Below are 23440 nucleotides of genomic sequence, written 5' to 3'. Positions count from 1 at the left end.
TACCACGTTACACAATGAGTATAACAAAAAAACTGGGATCATTAGAAATATAAGAAAGTGAGAAAGACAAGTAACATTACCATAATGAATCCCAATAAACTTGATATTTTTGTATTGATTTCATTACATTAATTTAAATCAACCAATACACTAAGTTAATCTAACTGATTTAAATAAGAGTTGACCTAAATGTTGTAAATATACAAGGACATAATATCCCAAAAAAAATTATTTGTGACGAACGAAAGTCAAAATTAGCGCTAAGTCTCGATTCAAAATGTTACCTTAAGGCTAACTCACTATTCTATACCACAGATTTAATTACGATTTTTATCTTATCGGTCGCAGAGAACAGACTATCAAAATCAAACATGCCTACATATGTCAAACTTGATTACTTAACAGCAATGGATTTTGATGCTTAAACATAACTTTGACAAAGTAGTCAAAAATATCTAAATATTTAATGTTACATTTCCACTTAAGTTTAATTTTAATATTCTGATTAATAATACCATTTCCGTGGGTTGTTCTCCGTCTTTGTAAGCTGTAGACTTACAACAATGTCCCGAGAAGTTGGTTTTAACAATGATGACTCTCCCAATAAGACAAATGCGCATTTGCAGCTTCCAAGTCCGATTATAACTCGCAGAAATCGGACCGCCTCTACGTAAGATTTGCAGATATTAGTTGTTGTTTTTTAGTATACTTAAAGTTTATTGCATTTTTTATGTTTTAGGTCTGAAAGGGCTTTAGGAAATCCTATTGAAACTGGAACAATAAAATCGTTTTGTAGAGAAAGAGGTCATGGGTTTGTAACCTCTGTGAGAGGCGGCGAAGATCTTTTTGTACATATTTCTGAGTAAGTGTATATGATAGATAAGAAAATATAAAACAATTTCCTTTTCAATAAAATGTTTATTTGCCAACTATTTACAATATCATTAAACACTATAACTTTTAGCATTGAAGGTGAATATGTTCCTCTTCCTGGAGATGAGGTGATGTATCGACTCTGCCCAATACCACCCAAGTTTGAAAAAAATCAAGCCGTCCATGTAAGGATTGTCCATCTAACACGAGAGAAACATTTAAAGTGGGATGAAGCTTTGCCATAAACAGTCACAAAGAAACTAACAAACATTGTTTTTTTACATTGGCAATTTGATACTTAATTTAAAACAATATATTATAGTACAGTATACTTTGTTACATGAGGACTACCTTACATTTTATACAATAATTGATTATATATCAGGATTTTGTGCATAATTTGAAACTTAAGTTCTAATAGCCAATGTACAAGTTTCTTTGTAATTCCAGCAGTTAGCATAATTGCATCATGTTTACATAAGCTATTCTAGTAATAAGTGATGAGAACTAAGTTCTACTTATAACAATAGTACATTAAGAGGGTCATGGTAAAGATTGCATTTTACAACAGTATTTATTGTGTAGAGTATGTGGGATATGTGGTGCTAAATTTTTGGAGGTTTTTAACATCTCAGTGATGATTGTGAAGTGAAATAAATGGCTTTACAGTTATTATAGTAAGCTTTACAATATCCTTAAACATTAACCAACATAAATATAATTAGTGGCCTACACCTAGCAGCTTACTTCAATGTTATAAATTGCAAGTTTGCACAAATATTGTTGTGATATTTAGATTTTTAGTGCTAATTAATTTTTGGGGGTTTGTGTACAGATAGGTAGACATGTATTTTTGATGATATAAACATTTATTTAAACAGTGCATTTAGTATGTCTTATTTCAGTTTTATTTTTATCATGTAATTTCAATGATTATATTAGAGTTTAGGTTGCCATGCTTCTATATTTACAATGTTAATTTAGTTGATGTGTACGAAATAATAACTGTAAGTATAATTGTGTTTTCTTTTATGCACCCATAGCAGTTTCTATTGTTATCCAAACCAAGCATTATAAGAATAATTGACAAAAAAAATATATTCATTGAATTAATTTTAGCTAAAAATGGAAATATTCTATTGAACAGCCATCCAAACCGTAATCTTTAAGAGTGATATGTTTTATATGTTCTCACATCTTTTGACTTGGAAATTATGACTCATTGTTTGATCGACACGAATTCACAAGGTCTTTCGATTATCATTTCCTAAATTGTTACTTGGTAAAGTTGTTTGATCATTATCACTTTGGTGTGACATGATAACCAATCTGAAATTATAAAAAAAACTAGTAGAAAAGAAATTTAATTGTATACATAATATTTTTCATGTTCAGTCTTTTAATCCATAGAAACCACTATCACAATAAAAGTTCAGATAGGAATAAGCTTCTTAGTCTTGCTTATTTTATTCTTAAAAATATGAAGTCCAATACAGAACAATAACATTATATATTATATCTGCATCTACATTAGTATCTTATTACTTCAGGTTTGACAACAAAAAACACATGATAGATATTAAATAGTTTTATTCATATATTTATTCATTTTACATAGATTAGGTAAATACACAAATGGTATTAGCTTGAAAAATTACTCTTGGTATCATATAAGTCAAATTAAATTTATAAAAATATGCAAACACAATTTTAGTACTATATTTAAAGCTTATTAAAACCATAACTGGTATATTTAAAGCTTATTTAAACCATAACTGGTATGTCAAATGTTAATGAACTGACTGAAATAAAAAATGTTTCCAAGTGAAAATATATTTGACATAGATATGAATCAAGTAAAGTTTTTAAAGATATACAATTGACTTTTAGATTTTTCGCATTGCTTTTTCATACTCAAAATATCTCATCACAAATGTACTGAATATGAAATCCCTAACACTACATTACAAGTTCCGTCATGGATAATATTAGTTCAAAAGTACATCATACAATTTCATTCACATATACTATTTTTTACTTTCATTTATTTTAAATGCAAAACCAGAATGTTTTGTTAGTAAAATGCTAGAATACATTTTAGAGAGAATTTGGCAGTGTCTCGCATTTTTAAACCTCTACTCCTTTCCGTTTTCAATGTTTCCATTCTGTAAACAATTAAATCAAATAAAAATTATCATTTTATTACTACATACATATTGTGTAGTATTTTGGTAGGAAACTGTTATTTTGCTAATAAAAGAAAAATAATCAAAGAATCAGATGCAATATACCTAGTGATATAGGTTGTAGCGTAAATGGAGATATGGCCAAAACAGGTCTATGCATAATGTCTAAAGGACTTGTACCCATGGTCCAAAAATTTGTGTAATACTTGAACGCTCCCCTGACCAGAATCTGATGAGACTTCATTTCTGGCATGGGGTAAATGATAAAAATCTCATAAATCGTTCCGATACTTTTTAATTAGTTACAAAGATTGGTACATATACGAAATTATGTCCTCACCTCTTCCAAATGCGCAAGATGATAATGTCTCTTGCGTAACGCCGCTAATTTTGCTCTTTCCGCGTCTAACGCACTCTCAAGTTCCAACGCGCGCACTTTGCTTTCCATTTCCAGTCGTCGCGTCGCTGTCAATGTTAAAGCCGATGTGTCCAGGGCCTCTGAAATAAAAATATTCGAAACTAAGCAAGAAATTTTAAAGTAAAACCGAGTACTTATGGAATAGGTTTCCATAATATATTTTCCTAACTAATATACAGGGTGTCCCAGAAAGAATGGATAATCCTTGAACCCCGCACGGGACAGCTATCCAGCGCTCAGAAAAAAATATTGAAAAAAAATATTCCAAGTGATACCCAAAATATGTTTTTTTTTTAGAAAAAACATACGTTATTTTTACTTTACTTCACATTCATTTGCACAGCGGTCACAAAATAATGAAATTTGTGGCGTTTTTGGTATCATCTTATTCCTGATAGACCATACTACTAGAAATACATTAAATAATATAAGTATCTATGATACTTTAAAAAAAAATAAGAACTTGAGTTTTTGACAAGAAATTTGATACCAAAATAATTGTGGCATAGTTTGAGAGTGTTTCATGTAAAAAAAATATATGAATTTATAAAATGGTATTATACATCATTTTATCTAATACCACTACGAAGTTATTGCTGAGCGCTGGATAGCTGTCCCGTGCGGGGTTCAAGGATTATCCATTCTTTCTGGGACAACCTGTATATACAACATAAATTGTAGTATATTTCTACTACAATTTATGTTGTAGTATATTTTGTATTCTGATTTTAGGTAAGAGAGTCACAAATGAGAAACCATATTTAGAAGAACTAATTTACATTCATAAAATGTTGATTTTTATAAACATACATTTAGAATATAGTTAGCGGTGAAAGTCATGAATTTTTCATTGCTTGTTTATGTAAAGCGTCATGTGTAAGCACCAAAATTAAAACAAAGCTAGTCATCATGTTTAAGTCTGGCTTGACTAATGACAAAACTGACCTTTATCCCTAACGAGCGCGGACGCAGACCGCACTGCGGCAACGACCGCGCCCGTCGCCATGGCAACCGCTCTGGACGCACTCGTCAGTCGAGCGAGAGAAGGCGCCGCGGGAGGAGCTCTTGCGCGTGAGGCGGCCACCAGTTGGGCCGTGCTGCCAGCCACTTCGTGTGCCGCTGCGCTCACGCCTTCCACTTTGCCCGCTGATGCCACTGCCTCATCGGCGCTTGACCTTGTATACGATAGAACATTTAAACAACAGCTTCAAACCGATAATTATATAATTGAATTGGCGGACTATCTTTTTTGATACGTGTTACGAACCGTATCTATCTACTAGAATTTAATGGTAAAAGACACGAGTACAACACACAAAGCTACCACGATTGCTGTAAAATTGAAACATCGAGTTACACATATTATTCAGAGTCATAACCGTTAAATAAAAAGTAAAATTATATAATTTTATTTTGAAAAGCTGAAGTTTTTTAGGTGTCTCTATATTCTATTCTCTCTAAATTTCTTTTTGGTGATGTTGGAATAAAAGTTGAACCCAAAAACTTTCGTGTTTAATATATACTTTCATTACTGTTTTGTCACTGATGATTTTTGTTTTAAAACCCCTAAGAGTAAAATTATCCAGTAGACAAAAAACAATAAATTAACCAGAAATGTCTTCAAAACTCTACGAAGTTTTGTAATGGAAGATTCCATATCATTTGTTATGGAAACTATCTAAAAATATATAATTCTTAATAAATTTACTTACACAAGCAATTTTGCAGCAAATACGACAGATTTAGCAGCAGATATAAGCCCCTCAGACCATTGTGGATTGCGTCTGTACATCTTCTGTCTTGTCTTTGGATCTCCTAACTCGCTTTGCAGCGCCCGAGAATCCTGAACTAGGACTTTGACAGCACCCATAAGAGTGGTACATGCATCCAGGATTTTGCCATTCACTTCTAACTGTACCCCGGAATCGCCTGCTTTACTTGCCGCAAGTAAGTTCTGAAATTAATCACGTTTAACCTTTAGAAAACCATAATACTTTCGAAATATTTTTGATAAAAAAGACACACTATTAGTAAAGATATACTCAGATTTTTCATTCCGTAGAATTTTGACATTTCATAAGTTTTGCTACTTAAAAAGTTCTCCACCGAAAAAGGGCCAAATTTAGGCCAATAGTATTTTATTAAATGCTACGTATTATTTATGTTTTACCTACAAAACCGTAAACCGTAATATTTACTTACTCCATTGACATAATACAAAAGTAACAAATATTTGAATATCAATAACAATATATCGAATTAAGTTAAATTAGTTTATTTTATTCTTTTGCTGGCATCACTGCCTATTAATTCCAGGTATTACCTTTAAAAAAATATTATCTTTACTTGTGCGATTTTACTGTTGGTGATGAAAAGGCACGTAATTATCACTCGCCGTAAATCCTTACCACCTTTAATGTGGAGGACAGCACTTAATAAAATGAATACATTCACTAACAAATAAAATGTATGCATAGACTACGCTGTTTACTTGTATTAAAATTGAAAAATGTGCCCGGCCAAAAAGGTTTGTAATCTCGGACATGTCAAAAAATGATAGCTGTCAGATTTATAGGGAATTAAAAATCAGAGTATACGTTAACTATTCAAGTATTGTTCGTATTTTAATATGGGTTCGGAATTTATCGATAGTAGCTTTTTGGATCCCTCGTGTACGCGCCAAAGCGTTTAAATACCCCCTGACCCCGTAAAAAAAATCACATGACCAGCTAGTGACCATTTTTACCTAAATCACAATTATGTAAAGTACCGCTAAAATACATTTGTTAATTATTATTCACAAGTATGCTACGTCAGAGTAGATGGACTAATTTGTAATCCTTGTGTCATGTGACTGACGTATCAAACATTGAAATCAACATGTATAATATATTTTTTTTGTAATTAATGTTTTTACTCCATGGCGTTTTTAAAGCCATGTTCATACAGATCACTCTCAATAATTCTTTATTTTTCCTTATGACAAATGACCAATTGGTTTGCTTTCCTAAATAGCGCCGAAAACTTTATAAATTAGTGTTGGAATACTTTTCTTTTTATAAGATCGTTAATGAGCGAAACTACTACACTACTACTACTACAAAGGCTTTCTTCATATTTAAAATTGTATCACTTGTCAAATAAACATTGCTTGTCAACGCCATCTTTCATTTGTTTACTTTTAAAAATATTACTTATAAATAAGACCTGTAACAATCCAGCTTTTGTTTGTAGTTTACATAAGACCAAAGATACTCTGACTAAACCCACCTCTATCTGTGAAGCCGCTTGTTCTATAGCGCGGTCCATATCAGCCAATTCGTCGTCCACACTACGAGTGCCACTCGACAATCTATCTGCCGTGGCAGCACTACGAGACAACGTTTGTACGCTAGTGCGTGCTTCGAGGCATGCAGTGCGGTCTATAGCACCCGCTTTTAGGGATTCCAGACACTGTTTTGTCGCTGATAACATGCTTCGACAGTCGCTGTTCAATTCTGTAAATTATTTTTAAAAAGATATTTTTATATGTTAATAGCACATTTATTCATTTATAAGGTATATTCATCAAAAAGGTCTAGGTTCAGAAACAATATTTTTAACTCTACGAAATTAAAATAGAAGACGGTTTTGATGATAATAAAATGACATGCGTCACTAAATCTTCTTGAGTAAACCATTAAAAACAATCAAAGAAATATTCGATTCATATCATTCATTTAATGTTAATTTACAAATAATAAAAGTTAGTCTATTAAAATAACTCACTGTCTGCTAATTCCATATCAGTGGAGATATTCGAGAGTTCAGCCGCGTACGCAGAGAGTTGCGAAGCGCTGTGTGCGGCGTATATCGCGGACTTCGCTACTAACTCCTCGTTTCCTTCCACCTATAAAAATACTTTAATTAAATAATATCACAAAACAGGTAAAAATATAAGAAAGGATATACAGTCTTACTGCCACAACCAGTTCCTTTCAGACCTTTAAGGACTGGGCCTCAGATCCTATATCTGTTTCGCGATCATTTGTTTTTTTTTAATGGACAAGAATGTACTCTGTGCCTGCACGTGGTCGATATTTTGGCTCTAAGGTTGGCGGTTTCCTCACGATGTTTACCTTCGCCGTACGAGCGAGTGTTAAATGCACACATAGACAGAAAGTCCATAGACTAATTAGTTTAAAGAGTGCAATAATTGGAGTGATTCAACCTACATTTTCACGTACTATAAATCAAGGGAAAATTTAAACTGTATTATCCTATTAAATGTGGACAATCGTGAGACTCGTTTATTCCCCTATGAGTTGGGCTACACCTACTTATGCAGTTTGAATAAACCCCCTTACTTGTGACTTCCTGGCAAGATCCTCGAACGCCTTAGAAGCAAGCTCGGCGGCATATTTGTTCGCATCTTGCGTGTTCGAGTGTTCTAAGGTCGAAATAGCACTATTCGTAACGTCCAACGCCGCCTCACCGGCACAACCAATAATTTTAGCGTTTTCTGTAATATAAAAGCCATTTTCCGTTACCTGTTGTAAATGTATAGTCTGTACTTTATCTATGGTGTGCTATGGTCAATTGTCAAATAGCTCTTTATTGATTTTGTCGTCGTCACTATAAAAATACAAGTCAATTTATTAAATTACAATGAACATAATTATTTCAAGCTCTACAATTATTTATTTATTATTTATCACCAGCAATACACATCCATAGGACATAACGTCTCATGAGTTTTGGGTTAACGCGTGTAGTAGGAGGTATGATTATTAAAGGAGGTTTCGGGTTGGCAAGCATAGGAGGCTGATAATCACGTACATTAAAGAACAAACTCAAAAATACCTGCCCCATGCCCCCTTTCGGGGACAAAGTTTCATCTTTTCGACGTATGTGTCCAAATATAACATAAAAAAGACTACAATTAAAATGCAAACAACAGTATAATTGCTTACAAATATTTTATCAAATTGCTGCTAAAGATTTTACGCTATAATACGTATAAAAAGATATATTTAAACACGATAAATACCAATTTAAAACCCTTTTTGGTTTTTTTATTTGAAACTGGCATAAAGTTAAAACTATTACCATAATATAAGAAACCCCTTTTGAGAGATTATAATTCTTTTCGGCTATTTAAACCTTTCTTTGGGAAGATACGTTTTTGGAGTTATATATACATCGGATACGCTCTTGAATCCGCTATTCTTAATACTTACGTTTCTTAATTTCTCGTTGTGCCTCCTCCAATTGGATTTTTAACGAAGCCAAGTCGGCTTCAAGCACTGTATTGTGTTGTAACAAATCCTGCAATTCACACTCTGCGTTCAGTCTGCCTTCTTCAGTATGCATAAGCCTAGCTTCCACTAACTATACAAGGAATATACTTAACGCAAGGCCGAAGTCCAAAGCCAGAAGGTTCCATGCATTCGTAGAGGCGAAGGCGATATAGGAAAAATAAATCATGCCATTAGATATTGTAACATGCAACAGAAGATATATTACAACAGCATACAGATAAAAATAGCAACAGGACTGAACAAACAGAAACGTCGACAAAAAAAAATTTATCGACAAGTATTGTAGATCTTGAATGGATTGTAATATTAAAGTTTTGGCTCAATTATAAATAAAGCACATTTTCAGAGACTTGTAAGATCAACTTCACTTTAATCGTAATTTTTGGATATGTATAATATGTCGCAAGAATATTTTTTTTAGCACTAGAAAATTTATTAACAAATAAGTCTGAATCATCTTTAGACACAGTTTAAACTACGTTTTAAGATACCTAAGTAAAGCATTTCGCTTTGGTCCCTCAACAAGAAACAATTTAGACACATGATAACGAACATCGTAAGCAAATCCCAAGACATTCCCTAGACCCGCAACGAACCTGTTTTTCAGAATTCAAATCATTTAACAGCTTTTCGTTTTCAGTGAGAAGCTTAATTTTTTCCTCAACTAATGAACATAGTTCTTCATCTTTTTTTGCTGTCACTGTTTTAATTTCGTCCCTAAGTACTTTAATCTCTTCTGATTTAGAGGTTTCTAATTCATTAACTTTACATCTAAGATGCAAAATTTCAGCTTGCTCCTCTGATAATGTGTTCCGCAGCATTATCGTACTTGACGCTTCTTCTTGAAGCTGTTCCTCTAATATCTTTACTTGTTTATTTAAATTATTAATAATCTCGGAATTAGATTTCTGAACGGCGTCTAAATTGTTAGTAAGAGTTGTTATTTGTTCATCTTTTTCTTCCAAATTTATATCGTATTTTATTTTACAATTTTCCAATTCTGTGTTTGTTAAGTTAAGTTTTTCAAGTGCATTCTTTAGTTCTATGTCTTTTTCATTAAACATTTCTAATTCTTTATTTTTAGTTTGTAGTAACATGGTAAGATCATGCAATTCGTTCTGGAGTGTAAATTCTGAATCAGATAGTTTAAGCTTAAGGTTCTCGAGTTCCTTTTGCAATGTGTTAGTGTGCTGAGTTTGAGCCTGACGAAATTTATATTAGGTACTTTAGCGCATGCAATATTTACTAAAAGCTAGATGCAATCTAAAATAACTTTACAGACTAAATCAAATATACAAATAATAAAATAAGTATTAGATAATATACCAATAAATTACTTGCGATAATGTCGCGCAAAAATCTGTAAACAGATTTTGATAATATCTTTGGAGAATCATATAGAATTTTTAGACTAAATCGCGACTAGCAATTTTAAGTACTGACCTCTTTATCCTGCTGATATTTTATAGTCAATTCCGTAATTTGTTTCAAGGCATCTTCCTTTTCCTGAAGCACCTTCTTATAATCCTCTCCACTCTTTAGTCTTACACTCTGTAATTCTTCCTTTACTTTGGCCAGCTCTTCTTCACTCTCAGTTTTTTCTTTTCTCAGCTTTTCTAAGTTTTCTGAAGCATCTTTAAGTTCACTTGCAATAAGTGATATTTTTTCTTCTTGCTCGGTTGTTGCCGTTTTGTGTTCTATTTGTAATGCTTCCATTGACGCTCGCAGAGTTTCCAACTCAACTTCTTTTTGTCTAGATTGTTCTAAATCACTACGAATATTTGCTATTTCCGATTTATATGCCTCTATCTCTTCACTCGAAGAAGCACTCTGTTGGAGAAGTTCAACGTCTCTGAAAAAATATTAAAATCGGTATTTCTTTTGCAGGATTTTAAACACACACAATTATGATTTAGTATAGTTATTTTTGCACGGAAGTACATGCGGGATTAATCTTCAAATAATATAACAATGTGTCCTTTACATAATAAAATTTTCTTTTTTAGTCTGAAATATAAAAATTCCATATCTAGAATACATTTACACATGATTTTTAAGTTTGACGTTTAGCACGGTCTTGTCGCAAGTGACTACTAATTTTAAAAGAACATCGTTAACAATAAACTATCCCTTACTGGAAAAACTTACTTCATATGGTCATTTAATTGTTGTTGTAGTATTGTCTTAGCACTTTCATGCTGCGCCGCCGCCGCCCGTAAGCTGGCTGTAAGTTTGTCCACCTCTGCTTTCTAAAGCGAGTAATTTATTTTACTGATTATTTTACAAAACACAAAACATTGTTAAGTACATCTCTAGTCCAAACAGAGAGGTGACATCTGTATATTTTATTAGGAAATTTTAACATTTTATTATATACTAATACATTTTCATGTTTTATCCAGGTCTCTTCACTTATGCAATACATTTGATTCAACTATTGCGTACAAACACGTAATAGGACGTACACGTAAATACTTTTATCAATGTTGATATTTTAGTATGTCTACAGCTGTCAAGCGTAATTGTTTTGCCTTTTGTGTATGTGTCGCAGTAAAGCAATTAAATCAGAGAGTTAATTGAATTAAATCAAGTCGCTAAAGTTCCGCCAGACAAGTGAATGAACGAAACGTTTAACGAGTTACCTAAACGGTCCTAGGCAACAAGACTAACCTAAACAATAAAGCAAAACACTGAATTTCCAAGCTCTCGGTTCTTCACGAACACATCGAAATAACAATAACAAATGAAATAATCATGGCGGAGTCTTGTTTTACTATCTTGTTTTACATTGTTAATCAACACGCTGGCTTTCGGTCAGACAGATAGTTAAAGGTTTTCGACGCTGCTTTATTTAAATCAAAATGCTAGCGACTTGATTGAATATCGATCTTTAATTAACTGTCTAGAGATTCAATTAACTCTCTGATTTAACTCCTTTACTGCGACATATGTACTACTACGTTGACATTTTCATGCCTGTTATTATTATTATTTTTCGATCTTTTTTGTCAAAGAACTCAAGGGCACGTTTATAATTATAACTTGTAAAAGTTTTTCGGAATACACTGTTATCTTGTAATAAATATTAAAGTATTTACAAACCTGTCTAATAAGCGCAATATGTTCCTCACGAAGTTGTGTGTAAGCACCTTTTAACTTTTGAAATTTCTCGTCTGACACCTTAGCCTTCTCCTCGGTTTCAGTCAACTTTTCTGAAATTTATTAATTTCCTTATTTCCGATTTTTACTGTAACTTAATACAATAGAAAACTTATTAACATAAGAACATAATATAAACAAAACAAGGCAACATAAAACCGTGTTTTTATAATTAACTATAAAGACAGTGGTGGACTATTATAGTGGACATTATATTGAATATTTTTTGGAATTTGACATACGTCGTTTGAACTTCGGAGTACACGTATAACATATAACATTTAGAATTGTATCATTGTCTGTTGTGTAATATATCTAATATAAGGTACCCTTTTGTAAAAAAAAACCGGACTATAGAGATTCTTGGGCAGTACTCTATAATACGACTAATTCAAAACGGCACTGCCCTCCAAATGTTTGTCGGATTACCGGGGGTCCACTGTAATGCAATTGTGGTGAATTCCGTCTCACATGCAATATTCCGTATACGAAAGACACGCGTAAATGGCGCTTCTCTGGGTAAATTTGTACGCGCGCGCTTACCGTGATTATTTGACACACGAAATAAGATTTTATAGTTAAAACATTTATTTATTTATTTATACTTTGTTACCATAATATACATAATTACATCAACAAAAAGTTAGTAGGTTACATAAGTTATTAGGCAACAGGCGGCCTTATCGCTAAGAAGTGATTTCTTCCAGGCAACCCTAATATGGGAGAATAAAAAAGACATTTTCAAATGAGAAAAATTAGAATACATTAAAAAATATAATTACTTTTAATTTGTGGAGTTTCAACTGCTAATATGTCTGCCTTTTGTTTTTCTTCGTCGAGTTCGTGCTGTTGAAAGAAATTTTTATTAGTACAATTTCGATTTAAAAGTGTAATAATTGAATAATCTAACATATAATAATCTTAATATATACCCTAGTAGCTCGCAACTGCGTCTCCATCCTTGCGCAATGTTCCCGCATCGAACCCAACATGGTATTGCGCTCTTGGACTATTTGCGATACTTCTGTCCTGTTCAATATTAATATTTTTAATAAACTTTTAACAATTTATTAACGAATACGTTTTATACGAAATCAAAGGAATTTTATCTGTGGAATAAGAGCAGAAATTTTTGAACATTACCAGACGTGCGTTATTATACTTTTCATAATATAACTAATGCCGTTAAAGATTATTTGAACCAAACCGAATCTTACAAAATGAGACTAAAATATCTGTCTTTAATAACTTTTAAATACTGGATGTATTCTGGTGATCTGTCTGACAAATCACTTGTTTTTGTGAAAAAATGTAACCTAAAAAGATGAAGTTCATCAGAGCAGTGCTGGCCAAGTGGCTTTAGTTTTAGACTCTGAACCTTGATGTCGTAGGTTCGATCCCCGGCTGTGGATGGACTTTCTATCTATGTGCGCATTTAACATTCGCTCGAACGGTGTAGGAGGCTGATCACCTTGCTATTAGATTGACAAACGATCATGAAACAGATACAGAAATCTGTAATATTATAAAGTAAAGTAAAGACGGTACTTTCTTTCATAAATTTTATTAAAGAAAGTACCGTCTTTCTTACTATAATTTACATTTATTAATTTAGGTAACACAATGTACACTTATGAACGTCAATAAAAAAGAAATATACATTATAGGCTTCTAATTTTACATTTACTGAGAGTTCTCAAATCAAGGGCGTAGAACGGAAGAGAAGAACTGACAATAAACTCTCCGCCACTCTTTTTAATCACCAAGTTTTTTGCCCTACAAAATGTTTGTAAGAAGCTGTAACCATTACACCATTTTCCACATGACATCTTAAGTAATTAATAATTAAAAAAAATTAAAACCAAATATTTGTCTTCTATCAGCGTAGCGTAAATAGGAGAACGCACTTCGAGGGAACAACACGCAAATCGTAACAGTGTTAATACGCTCTTATCCACGTTCAAAAACTTACCGCATCCTCTTGAGTTCATTCTGCAAATGATCTATGAGTCGATCTCTTTCTATGAGAGGGTCAGGCACTGGAGACGGCGTGGTTCTCGAATGGGTCTCCAACGATTCTTGGCGTTCAGGCGTCGGTACCTAATAATATTTACAAACATTTTTAATGTTTTTTACTCTACTATAATCACTTACATAATTATTTATTAAAAATATACCTGACTAAACGTCTCGGTGGTATCAATCAAGGAGCCAACAGCGTCAACTTCATCTGGTGGGGGTTCTGGTATCGATACCACGGGGGCAACGTACGTGCCGAAGTCACTCTAAAAAAAATTATCAAACGTTTTCAAAGGCATTGTTTAAAACCACATTGCTCGTTTTTCTATGACATTGCAATAACCATGGTTTCCAATCGTACCATAATTATCGTACATATGGGATCATTACGCAAATTGTTCGATCTTCTCGCACTGCTAAAGGCCATAGGCCGTAATCTTAACGGGTGCTACTTATTAATTTATTCACTAGATGATCTGGTGAACTTCGTATCACCAACATATATTTGTGTCAAATCTTAATACACCACCAAAGAGATTGGACTACATTCTACATCTAGACAGACAAATTTCTGAAAGCATATGTGACAACTATATAAAAAAAATTAAAAAACACATCAGCTAGGAATTAGGAGCTTTTATTGGAAAATTCAATTGTTATTTTAAGTATTTTTTACGGTATTAATGTATATCTTATGAACTTCTATATATATATTTCAAGATCATAATTAGCCAAATCGGTGCAACCATTTTCGAGTTTCAGCGAAACAAAGAACAGCAATTCATTTATATTTATATATAAATAAATTCACAAAAATATACAGACCTGCGGTAACTTATCGGATTTGAATTTGATCTCAATATTTGTTTTTATTATAAAATAATTAATATAATATATACCTGTAATAGGAAATTAGGTGGGTTAGATGGCAGTACTGGTAGTGTAAGTAGATTTCTATAGTACTGAAGACTGCTCGCATGTTTGTAGAAGGAGCTTAACTTTTTAAACTGTTGCCGGAATCTAAAACATATAAAAAATAGTGAAACTTCTTTGTAAATTAATTATTACTAAGGTAAAAGCCTAAATAGATGATCACTCCATGTATTTGTATATCTATATTCCTACTGTTTACACACTGTATACGTGCTAATGATTATATAAATAATAAATAAATAAAAAATCTGCGTTTACTGCACAAGATGTTATGTGACAGAATTTCTATGTAAAATTCTAATATGTAACTACTAAACGAATACATCAACCAATAGCGTGTATCGCTTTCTCACTCTCTCTCAATCGGTCTCACTCACTCTCTCCCTTTTCTTCAACAAAAGCTCAGCACATCATTGCGACATTATTATTACGTTTCATCCGTAAAAAATTAGCTCATGCGCCTAAAGAAGTTTCACTTCAAAATTTGAAGCTAGACAATAAAAGAAGTAGTTTCGTCCTATACACCTTTGCGCCTTTTCGAGTTCGCAAATAATATCATTGCCAAGAAAGAGCTAATTACAAAACATTTCACAAGTTTTTGAAGTGAAATCTTCTTTAGCATCGTTGTGATTTGAAACAAAAAGAGACACATAAATACATAAGATAGGAAGCATTATACAGTGTATAAACACTGAAAACCGTGACCACGCACGCTGAAAAGCACGCGAAACGTCGGAAAAAATTTAGAATTATGTAAATAATTATAAGTTTTTAATAATAATACATAACTTTAATCCGTTCAAAAAGTGTTTTTCTTAATGTGTAAAAGCTATTTTAACAAAAGACAAAACTAATTGACATATTATCCAATTAAAAAGTTTTTAATCTTTTATATCAACGGCTAATACATAAATATATATATCGCCTTCATGACGCACATAGAGTATAAACCGAAGTGTCTTTAGGTTAACAGAACTATAATTTTATAAAAATTAATAAGTTCCCACCAAACGCACAACTGACCAACTTGTTTTAAAAATGAAAAGTGAAACCGACACATCTGACGCACGATGCCTTCAAGCAAGACCTCAAAGAAGAATTAATTTTATTTAAGTGACTTACTTAAAAGTGCATTTTTATGCACTTAGATTTAAGTTATAGACTTGCTACTGGTGTAGCCATCTGGTGATGGCGCGCGAGTGCGTTGCCGGCGTTTAAAGTGGTCTCTTGCTCATAGTATTGTCTTTTGTTAACATAGCTTTTATACATTAAGAAAAACACTTTTTGAACGGATCTAAGCTATGTATTATTATTAAAACTTATAATTTTTTACAATTTTAAGTTACTTGCGTGCTTTTCACCGTGACCACGCACGCTGAAAAGCACGCGAAACGTCGGTTTTTTTTTTAAATTATGTAAATAATTATATGTTTATAATAATAATACATAGCTTCAATCCGTTCAAAAAGTGTTTTCTTAATGGTCTCTTGCTTTTTTTAAGTTTTAATATACTCTGAGCACCTCTCCCTATGTCCAGATAGTGTATCAGCGGGTAACGAAGCGTGTAGTCTGAACAGTAGCCGCACGTTGCAATCGTATATTTGTGACGAATCCTGCGCACACGGGATGAGCGCTGCCAAACGACACTGTCCGCTCGCTGTCATCGAATTAGCGCGCGCGTTTCCCAAACTATCGAATACTGGAATATATTTTATACATTTATAACAACTATTTTATAAATTATTATTTACTTATTTACTTACAACCAGCATCTCGACTTCTGTAATTCTTTTTCTTATAGGCAAATAGGTAATCAGCCTTCTGTGCCTGACACCGTACGACTGAGTGTTAAATTAGAAAGAAAACTGACGAAATTCGAACACACGACCTCAGGGTTAAGAGGACTACGATCAAGGCACTATTATGTCCAACAAACATATTAAATTTATAACATATATATATACACAGGCTCATCTGATGTTAAGTGATAGATAGATTGTCAGAGGGTTCGCGAGTCCGTTGCCGGTCTTTGTTGCCTAACGAATTTGTTGTGGAAGAACTCTGTTTGTTTTAATACGTCAGAATTTATCTCACCTGCTGCTTGTAAATTAAGTATGTCATCCATGTAGTCGAACAATTCGACGCAAAGCTGAAAACTAAAAAAAAATATATTTAGGAGTCATATAATAATCAACCGCTAGAGGTCGCACATATCACTGATATATTCCGAAATATTTATTTCCTAGAGTATCAAGTCTGGTCATGTTTTATTTAAATTTCATAATCAATCTATCAAATGGTAATGTCACACCAAGGCTGATTAAAGTTCTATAACTTACGCGCGCACACACGTCCCGAAACTTAAACTTAAAGTAACAATGAACAAAGCTTGAATATGGGAATCCAATCCAATCCAAAACCGAAGACGAATGTAAAACAAAAGGGCGCGCATTTCATTTGTCAAAGACGACGGATCGAGCGTCCGTGTTTTTTTTTTTTTTATGTAATAGCAGGCAAACGGGCAAGAGGCTCACCTGATGTGAAGCGATACCGCCGCCCATGGACACTCACATTGCCAGAAGGCTCGCAAGTGCGTTGCCGGCCTTTCAAGAATTGGTACGCTCTTTTCTTGAAGGACCCTAAGTCGAATTGGTTCGGAAATACTTCAGTGGGCAGCTGGTTCCACATAGTGGTGGTGCGCGGCAAAAACTGCCTTAGAAAACGCTCAGTTGTGGAACGACGGACGTCGAGGTGATACGGATGGTATTTTGTATTTTGCCTTGACGTCCGATAATGAAACTCAGCTGCGGGTATTAGACCGAACAACTCTTCTGAACACTCCCCATGGTAAATGCGGTAGAAGATGCAGAGGGACCCAACATCTCTACGCAACGCCAAGGGATCAAGCCGCACGGAAAGTGATTGGTCGTCGACGATTCGAACCGCTCTTCGTTGAATACGGTCAAGTGGAAGGAGCTGGTACTGGGGAGCTCCCGCCCAGAGGTGAGAACAGTATTCCATGTGGGGCCGAATTTGCGCTTTATAGAGTTGCAAGCGGTGGCCCGGAGTGAAGTACCGTCTCGCCTTGCTGAGCACACCAAGCTTTTTGGAGGCTAATTTAGCCTTCCCTTCCAAATGACCGCGAAACTGGACGTTATTCGATATGTCAACGCCCAATATTCCGATGTTAGCTGAGGCTTTAAGGAGAGTGCCTTCAAAGAGGGGAGTAGCGACAAAGGGAGTTTTTTTAGCGGAAAACGCGCATACTTGTGTCTTCTTGGGGTTAAATTGGACTAGATTTAGTCTACCCCAGTCCGAGACTCCACGTAAAAGAGTTTCGACTTCAGACACAAGTTTGTTCCGGCACTCATCAACAACAGCCCGAGAAATACCTGCCCGGCCCGTGTAAAAGGCTGTGGAGGAGTGCTGTCGTCCGCATAGCAATGAAGGTTGCTAAGTTGCAACATATCATTAATATGCAGAATAAACAGGGTCGGGGATAGGACACAGCCTTGTGGGACACCAGCATTGACGGGTTTAAGGTCGGAGCATGCTCCGTCGATGACGACCTTAATGCTCCGATCAGCGAGAAAGCTGGAAATCCAGTTGCATAATTTCTCGGGGAGCCCATAGGCTGGAAGCTTCGAGAGCAGTGCTCTGTGCCACACCCGATCGAAGGCTTTCGCTATGTCCAAACTTACCGCCAGCGCCTCCCCCTTGGACTCAATTGCCTCTGCCCACCTATGTGTAAGGTATACAAGGAGGTCCCCAGCTGAGCGACCACGACGAAAGCCGTACTGAGAATCGCTAATCAGCTGGCTGCCCTCTAGATACCTCAAGAGCTGGCCGTTAATAATGGTTTCCATTATTTTGGAGAACAAGGAGGTTATTGCGATTGGGCGATAGTTGGACGGATCAGAGCGATCGCCTTTTTTAGGGATCGGATGTATCAAAGCTGTCTTCCAGCACTTCGGAACAGTGTTGAGGGAGTACAGGTACCGGAAAAGGCGCGTTAGGACCGGAGCCAACTCAGGAGCACAAGTACGCAGCACAATTGGGGGGATGCCATCAGGCCCGCTCGACTTATGGATGTCCAGGGAAAATAAATGATTACGGATAGCACGTTGCCGGAATGTAACTTCAGGCATCGTAGTATCACACCGCAATAATGTCGGTGGTTCCTTCCCCTGATCATCCAAAGTTGAGTTCGACGCAAAGAGACAGCCTAGAAGATCGGCCTTCTCTTTTGCAGTATGGGCCAGTGAGTCATCCTCCCTATGCAGTGGTAGAATAGAGGGCTGACAGAAATTCCCTTGGACAGCTTTGGCAAGAGACCAGAAGGCTCGAGTTCCCGAAGGAAGGTGGGCCAATTTCTCACCAAACCTGGCAATATGCTCTGACTTTGCCTTAGCGATTTCCCGTTTGAAGGACCTAGAGGCTGAATTGTATGCTTTTTTACGTTCGCCGATAGCCGCATCACAGGATGTCGCCGCTTCTGCCCAGGCTTTATAGCATTCACGCTTACGGCGCAAAGTCTCTTTGCACGAACGCCTAAACCAAGGCTGGGACTTGCCACCGACCGGCACCGCAGAGAATGGAATAAAAAGTTTCATGCCCTGCAGGACCACATCAGCGACAGAGTCAGCGACGGCATCCGGAGTACTCAACGAAAAGCAAATGGGCCCCCAAGGGTAGGACGCAAAAAAAGACCGCATCCCGTCCCAATCTGCTGACTTATAGTGCCACACACGGCGACAGCCCGCAAAGCTAGGCCGTAAAGGGCGCGTGAGCGGCACAATGCTCCGTACCACACAATGATCTGATGAACCCAATGGCGGGTCAACAGAGACTTGGTAGGTCTCCGGATGTGAAGTCAGCAGAAGGTCCAACAAAGAAGGTTTATGACCATCCACATCTGGTATTCGCGTAATCGCAGGGACCATTTGCGTCAAGTCGTAGGCTAAAGCAAAGTCGTGAAAGGATCTTCCCGCGTGATCGGTGGTTTCAGAGCCGAGCCAATCGGCATGGTGGGCGTTAAAATCGCCAAGTATCACGAGACTCAACTAGAGATTTATTTATGGCATACACTCTTAAAGAAAAAACATAAAATTTGTTTTTTTTTGTTAATTAATTATGCACTTCTTGTACTTTACCCTCTGTAGGTTTTTCTTTTTTTTATTGCCCCATATTAGGATTGCCTGGAAGAAATCGCTTGTTAGCCATAAGGCCGCGTGATGCCTTACTTATGTAACCTACTTACTTTTTGTTTCTTTATTTGTATAATTATGTATATTATGGTAACGAAGTATAAATAAATAAATAAAACAATAAACGGTTCGCAAAAATACACGCCCATATGATTACTTACTAATTATTAACATCATTTTCGGCAATCGCATCCAACTCTTCAGCGGTGAGCTGCATGTTACCGGGGAAACGAGGATTGCGCGCGTGAAACTTCAGTTTACTCATCAGCAGGATGCAGTATAAATGTATCAGCTTTCCATAACCCTCGCGAAGGTGCATCTGAAATAACAATTACTCTTTATCCGTAATTTTTTTACTGATGTAAATTAAGTACGTAATACATAAAGTGAAATGTGGGTAGATCAAAAATATGCCAGTATATTTTAATTCTAGGCTAAATAACGCTATTGACTATTTGTTTGCCGTTGTGGAGTAAGGGCAGTGGAAGTGTCGCTAAGGTCGAAAAGTTCTATATATCCTTAACGGCCAAAATTTTTTTTCGGAGTATGACGTCACTACAGCGATTTCTCAGCGCAGATTGTAGATGTCGCTACACCGTGATTAAAAGTCTTCTATTATTGCAAATTATTAATTAAAATTATTTATATTTTTCTTTTTTAATGCAACCATATTCGTTGCTTTGCCTCTAGGCATTAGCAAGAAACGATATCGCGTAAATTAGATTTTTGTTACAGAATGTTTTATTACATTATCTCACGGTATTCTTACCCATAGCTTGCCCAAGTTCTCAATCATATTAATATGCCGTTGCGAGTCATCTAGACAGGCTGGATGACCTTCGCGTAGCAGCTTATGTGTCACGTGACAAAACTTCCACGACACGATGCGGTTGTCTTGAAGCGGCTGACGGATTGCCACCATCTGTGGAAGATCAGGAAATAATGATAATGTGGCTTCAGCGGGCGACTCTCATGCCTGAGGTCGTAAGGTCGATCCCCGGCTGTGCACCATTGTACTTCTTTCTATGTGCGCATTTAACATTAGCTCGGACGGTGAAGGAAAACATCGTGAGGAAACCGGCTTGCCTTAGACAAAAAAGTCGACGGCGTGTGTCAGGCACAGAAGGCTGATCACCTACTTGGGTATTCGATTAACAAATGATCATGAAACATATACAGAAATCTGAGGCCCAGACCTAAAAAGGTTGTAGCGCCATTGATTTATTTAATTTTTATTTCAATTAATGTTTTGCAAAAGATTTTATTACTACTATTATGCTAAGTGGCTCCAAAGTATTAGAGTATTGAAAGCTTAATCTTTGGTATTAGTACCAATTTTAAAGAAGCAAGAATCATACATATTTACTTATGGGCATATTTATTTATATTTTTATTTATTTACATCGAGTTGGCTAGGATTTTTGAGATATGTTTTTGTATTAGAAGTTCGTACAAAAGTAATGTTTTCCTTTTTTACTATAATAAATTTTAATGGACCAGCTTTTAATCCTAATGCCGAAATCTTGCCTCGTTTCGTAAGAAATCAGGAATAATTTCAATACATCTTTACCCAGTATGTGATGGCGCTCTGTTCTTGAAAAGTACCAATGATCGTGCTCCGTACATGTTTCTCTTTCACCGGGGTCTCTATAGAATTAATCGCTTTCTGTATAGCCAAAGTCTGAAAAAAATATCACTGTATTAGATTTAAGTCCAGCTAGTACACAAGATCTCGAAATGTTTTATGTAAACTAAAATATAATTCTCAAGTGACGTTATGAAGAATACATTCTTATAGACCATTACATACTATTATATATAACTGTATTATCGTTATAATTCCAACAAAACGTCATGACAAAAACAATATACCCGCATGTCCTCGCAGGCATTATAACAGCCATCGCAGAGAAATTATGAAAGCCTTTGTGTCGCTGATATTAAGCATTCATTAAACTAATTATTTCTTATATATATATTAGGTCCTTACATATGAAATTGGCGTATTTCGTACTGATCACTTTAATCACGATGTTCTCCTCTTTGGTAAGGAATTCCAGATTCAAATTTGTACAGCTATTTACTCATGTATTTGTGCTTCGATGACCGTCATTCATTTGTTTTTTTCTGTTTGCGTCACTCATTTTACAAAATGGAAAACTTAAAGTATCGCATTATTTACGAGTACGAGTTCCGCCGTGGCACTAGTGCTACGGAAACGACTCGAAGGGTGAATGATATGTATGGCGGTCATGTTGCAAAAGAAAACACAGTTCGTTTTTGGTTCCAACGTTTTCGTTCTGGAAATTTCTACCTGCAGAACAAGCCCCGTGGACGGCCTGAGACCCAAGTTGATAATAAAGTATTGAAGGCTATTGTGGAAGCGGAGCCATCGCAAACCACGTCCGAGTTAGCTGCAGGCTGCGGTGTTAGTGATAAAACTGTTTTAATTCACTTGAAGCAAATTGGGAAGATTAAAAAGCTTGAATGGTGGGTACCTCACGAATTGAGTGAAGCAAACCGGCAAACGCGCGTCGACTGCTGCGTTACATTACTGAACCGGCACAATAGTGAAGGTATTTTAAACCGAATCATTACCTGTGATGAAAAATGGATTCTTTACGATAATCGGAAGCGCTCAGCGCAATGGTTGGATCCTGGCCAGCCAGCCAAATCCTGCCCCAAGCGAAAATTAACCCCAAAAAAGTAACTTGTAAGCGTTTGGTGGACTAGTGCCGGTATTGTTCATTGCAGTTTTCTCAAATCTGGCCAGACTATTACGGCTAATGTATATTGTCAGCAATTGCAAACCATGATGGAAAAGCTAGCGGTTAAACAACCTAGGCTGGTCAATCGCTCCACGCCACTGCTACTTCACGACAACGCTAGACCACACACTGCACAACAGACGGCTACCAAATTAGAAGAGCTTCAATTGGAATGTCTAAGACATCCTCCGTACTCCCCGGACCTTGCTCCAACAGAGTTAAATTTTTTCCAACTCGCCTTCACAGATTTTATTGATTCCCGTCCGACTGTTTTTTTTAGTAAAGGGATCAATGAACTACCTAAAAAAACAATGGCATATAGGCAAAAGTGCATAGAAAACAATGGTTCATACTTTGATTAATTAAATATATTATATCTAAAAATATTCGCCAATTTCATATGTAAGGACCTAATATAAATGCTATATTAAACAATTTATCATTGAGTTTTAAGATAATATGTTTCATTCCATAGCCTTGTGCTTTCAAGCATTATACAGACATATCAGCAAATTCTTTAGTAACTTTAAGAAAACAAATTGTTAAATAAGCATTCTAGTCTGGGCTTCCGAACGCT

At 35.5% G+C, this 23440-nt stretch overlaps 2 protein-coding genes across 8 annotated transcripts in view; one reads left to right on the top strand and one right to left on the bottom strand.

Annotated features, from left to right (window-relative positions):
- The first annotated feature begins 417 nt into the window (after positions 1-417).
- On the top strand, positions 418-1890 carry LOC123710390 (cold shock domain-containing protein CG9705). Its single transcript, XM_045662241.1, has 3 exons — positions 418-670; positions 740-862; positions 965-1890. The coding sequence occupies exons 1-3, from the start codon at positions 564-566 to the stop codon at positions 1116-1118; spliced, it is 384 nt and encodes a 127-aa protein (XP_045518197.1). The 5' UTR covers positions 418-563; the 3' UTR covers positions 1119-1890.
- A 609-nt stretch (positions 1891-2499) lies between these two features.
- LOC123709374 (huntingtin-interacting protein 1) overlaps positions 2500-23440 on the bottom strand; it is a 36777-nt gene continuing 15836 nt past the window's right edge. For 4 of the 7 annotated variants that reach the window (XM_045660657.1, XM_045660656.1, XM_045660653.1 and 1 more), the window contains 22 exons: positions 21666-21776; positions 20865-21017; positions 20257-20414; positions 16983-17044; positions 16410-16587; positions 14855-14975; positions 14114-14221; positions 13909-14036; positions 12869-12965; positions 12719-12782; positions 11880-11989; positions 10926-11026; positions 10221-10629; positions 9374-9979; positions 8697-8847; positions 7824-7978; positions 7246-7366; positions 6748-6974; positions 5190-5431; positions 4423-4652; positions 3400-3557; positions 2500-3038 (listed from right to left, as the gene is read on the bottom strand). In XM_045660657.1, coding sequence (XP_045516613.1) covers positions 3009-3038; positions 3400-3557; positions 4423-4652; positions 5190-5431; positions 6748-6974; positions 7246-7366; positions 7824-7978; positions 8697-8847; positions 9374-9979; positions 10221-10629; positions 10926-11026; positions 11880-11989; positions 12719-12782; positions 12869-12965; positions 13909-14036; positions 14114-14221; positions 14855-14975; positions 16410-16587; positions 16983-17044; positions 20257-20414; positions 20865-21017; positions 21666-21776 — 3720 coding nt within the window. In that variant the 3' untranslated portion in view covers positions 2500-3008. The remainder of the gene's footprint in view (positions 3039-3399; positions 3558-4422; positions 4653-5189; positions 5432-6747; positions 6975-7245; positions 7367-7823; positions 7979-8696; positions 8848-9373; positions 9980-10220; positions 10630-10925; positions 11027-11879; positions 11990-12718; positions 12783-12868; positions 12966-13908; positions 14037-14113; positions 14222-14854; positions 14976-16409; positions 16588-16982; positions 17045-20256; positions 20415-20864; positions 21018-21665; positions 21777-23440) is intronic. The other 3 variants (XM_045660658.1, XM_045660659.1, XM_045660660.1) reach the window with 3 other exon arrangements.

This window comes from Pieris brassicae, chromosome 5, assembly GCF_905147105.1.
Source record: "Pieris brassicae chromosome 5, ilPieBrab1.1, whole genome shotgun sequence".
NCBI lineage: Eukaryota > Metazoa > Arthropoda > Insecta > Lepidoptera > Pieridae > Pieris > Pieris brassicae.
This window is presented reverse-complemented; position numbering and strand designations above follow the sequence as displayed.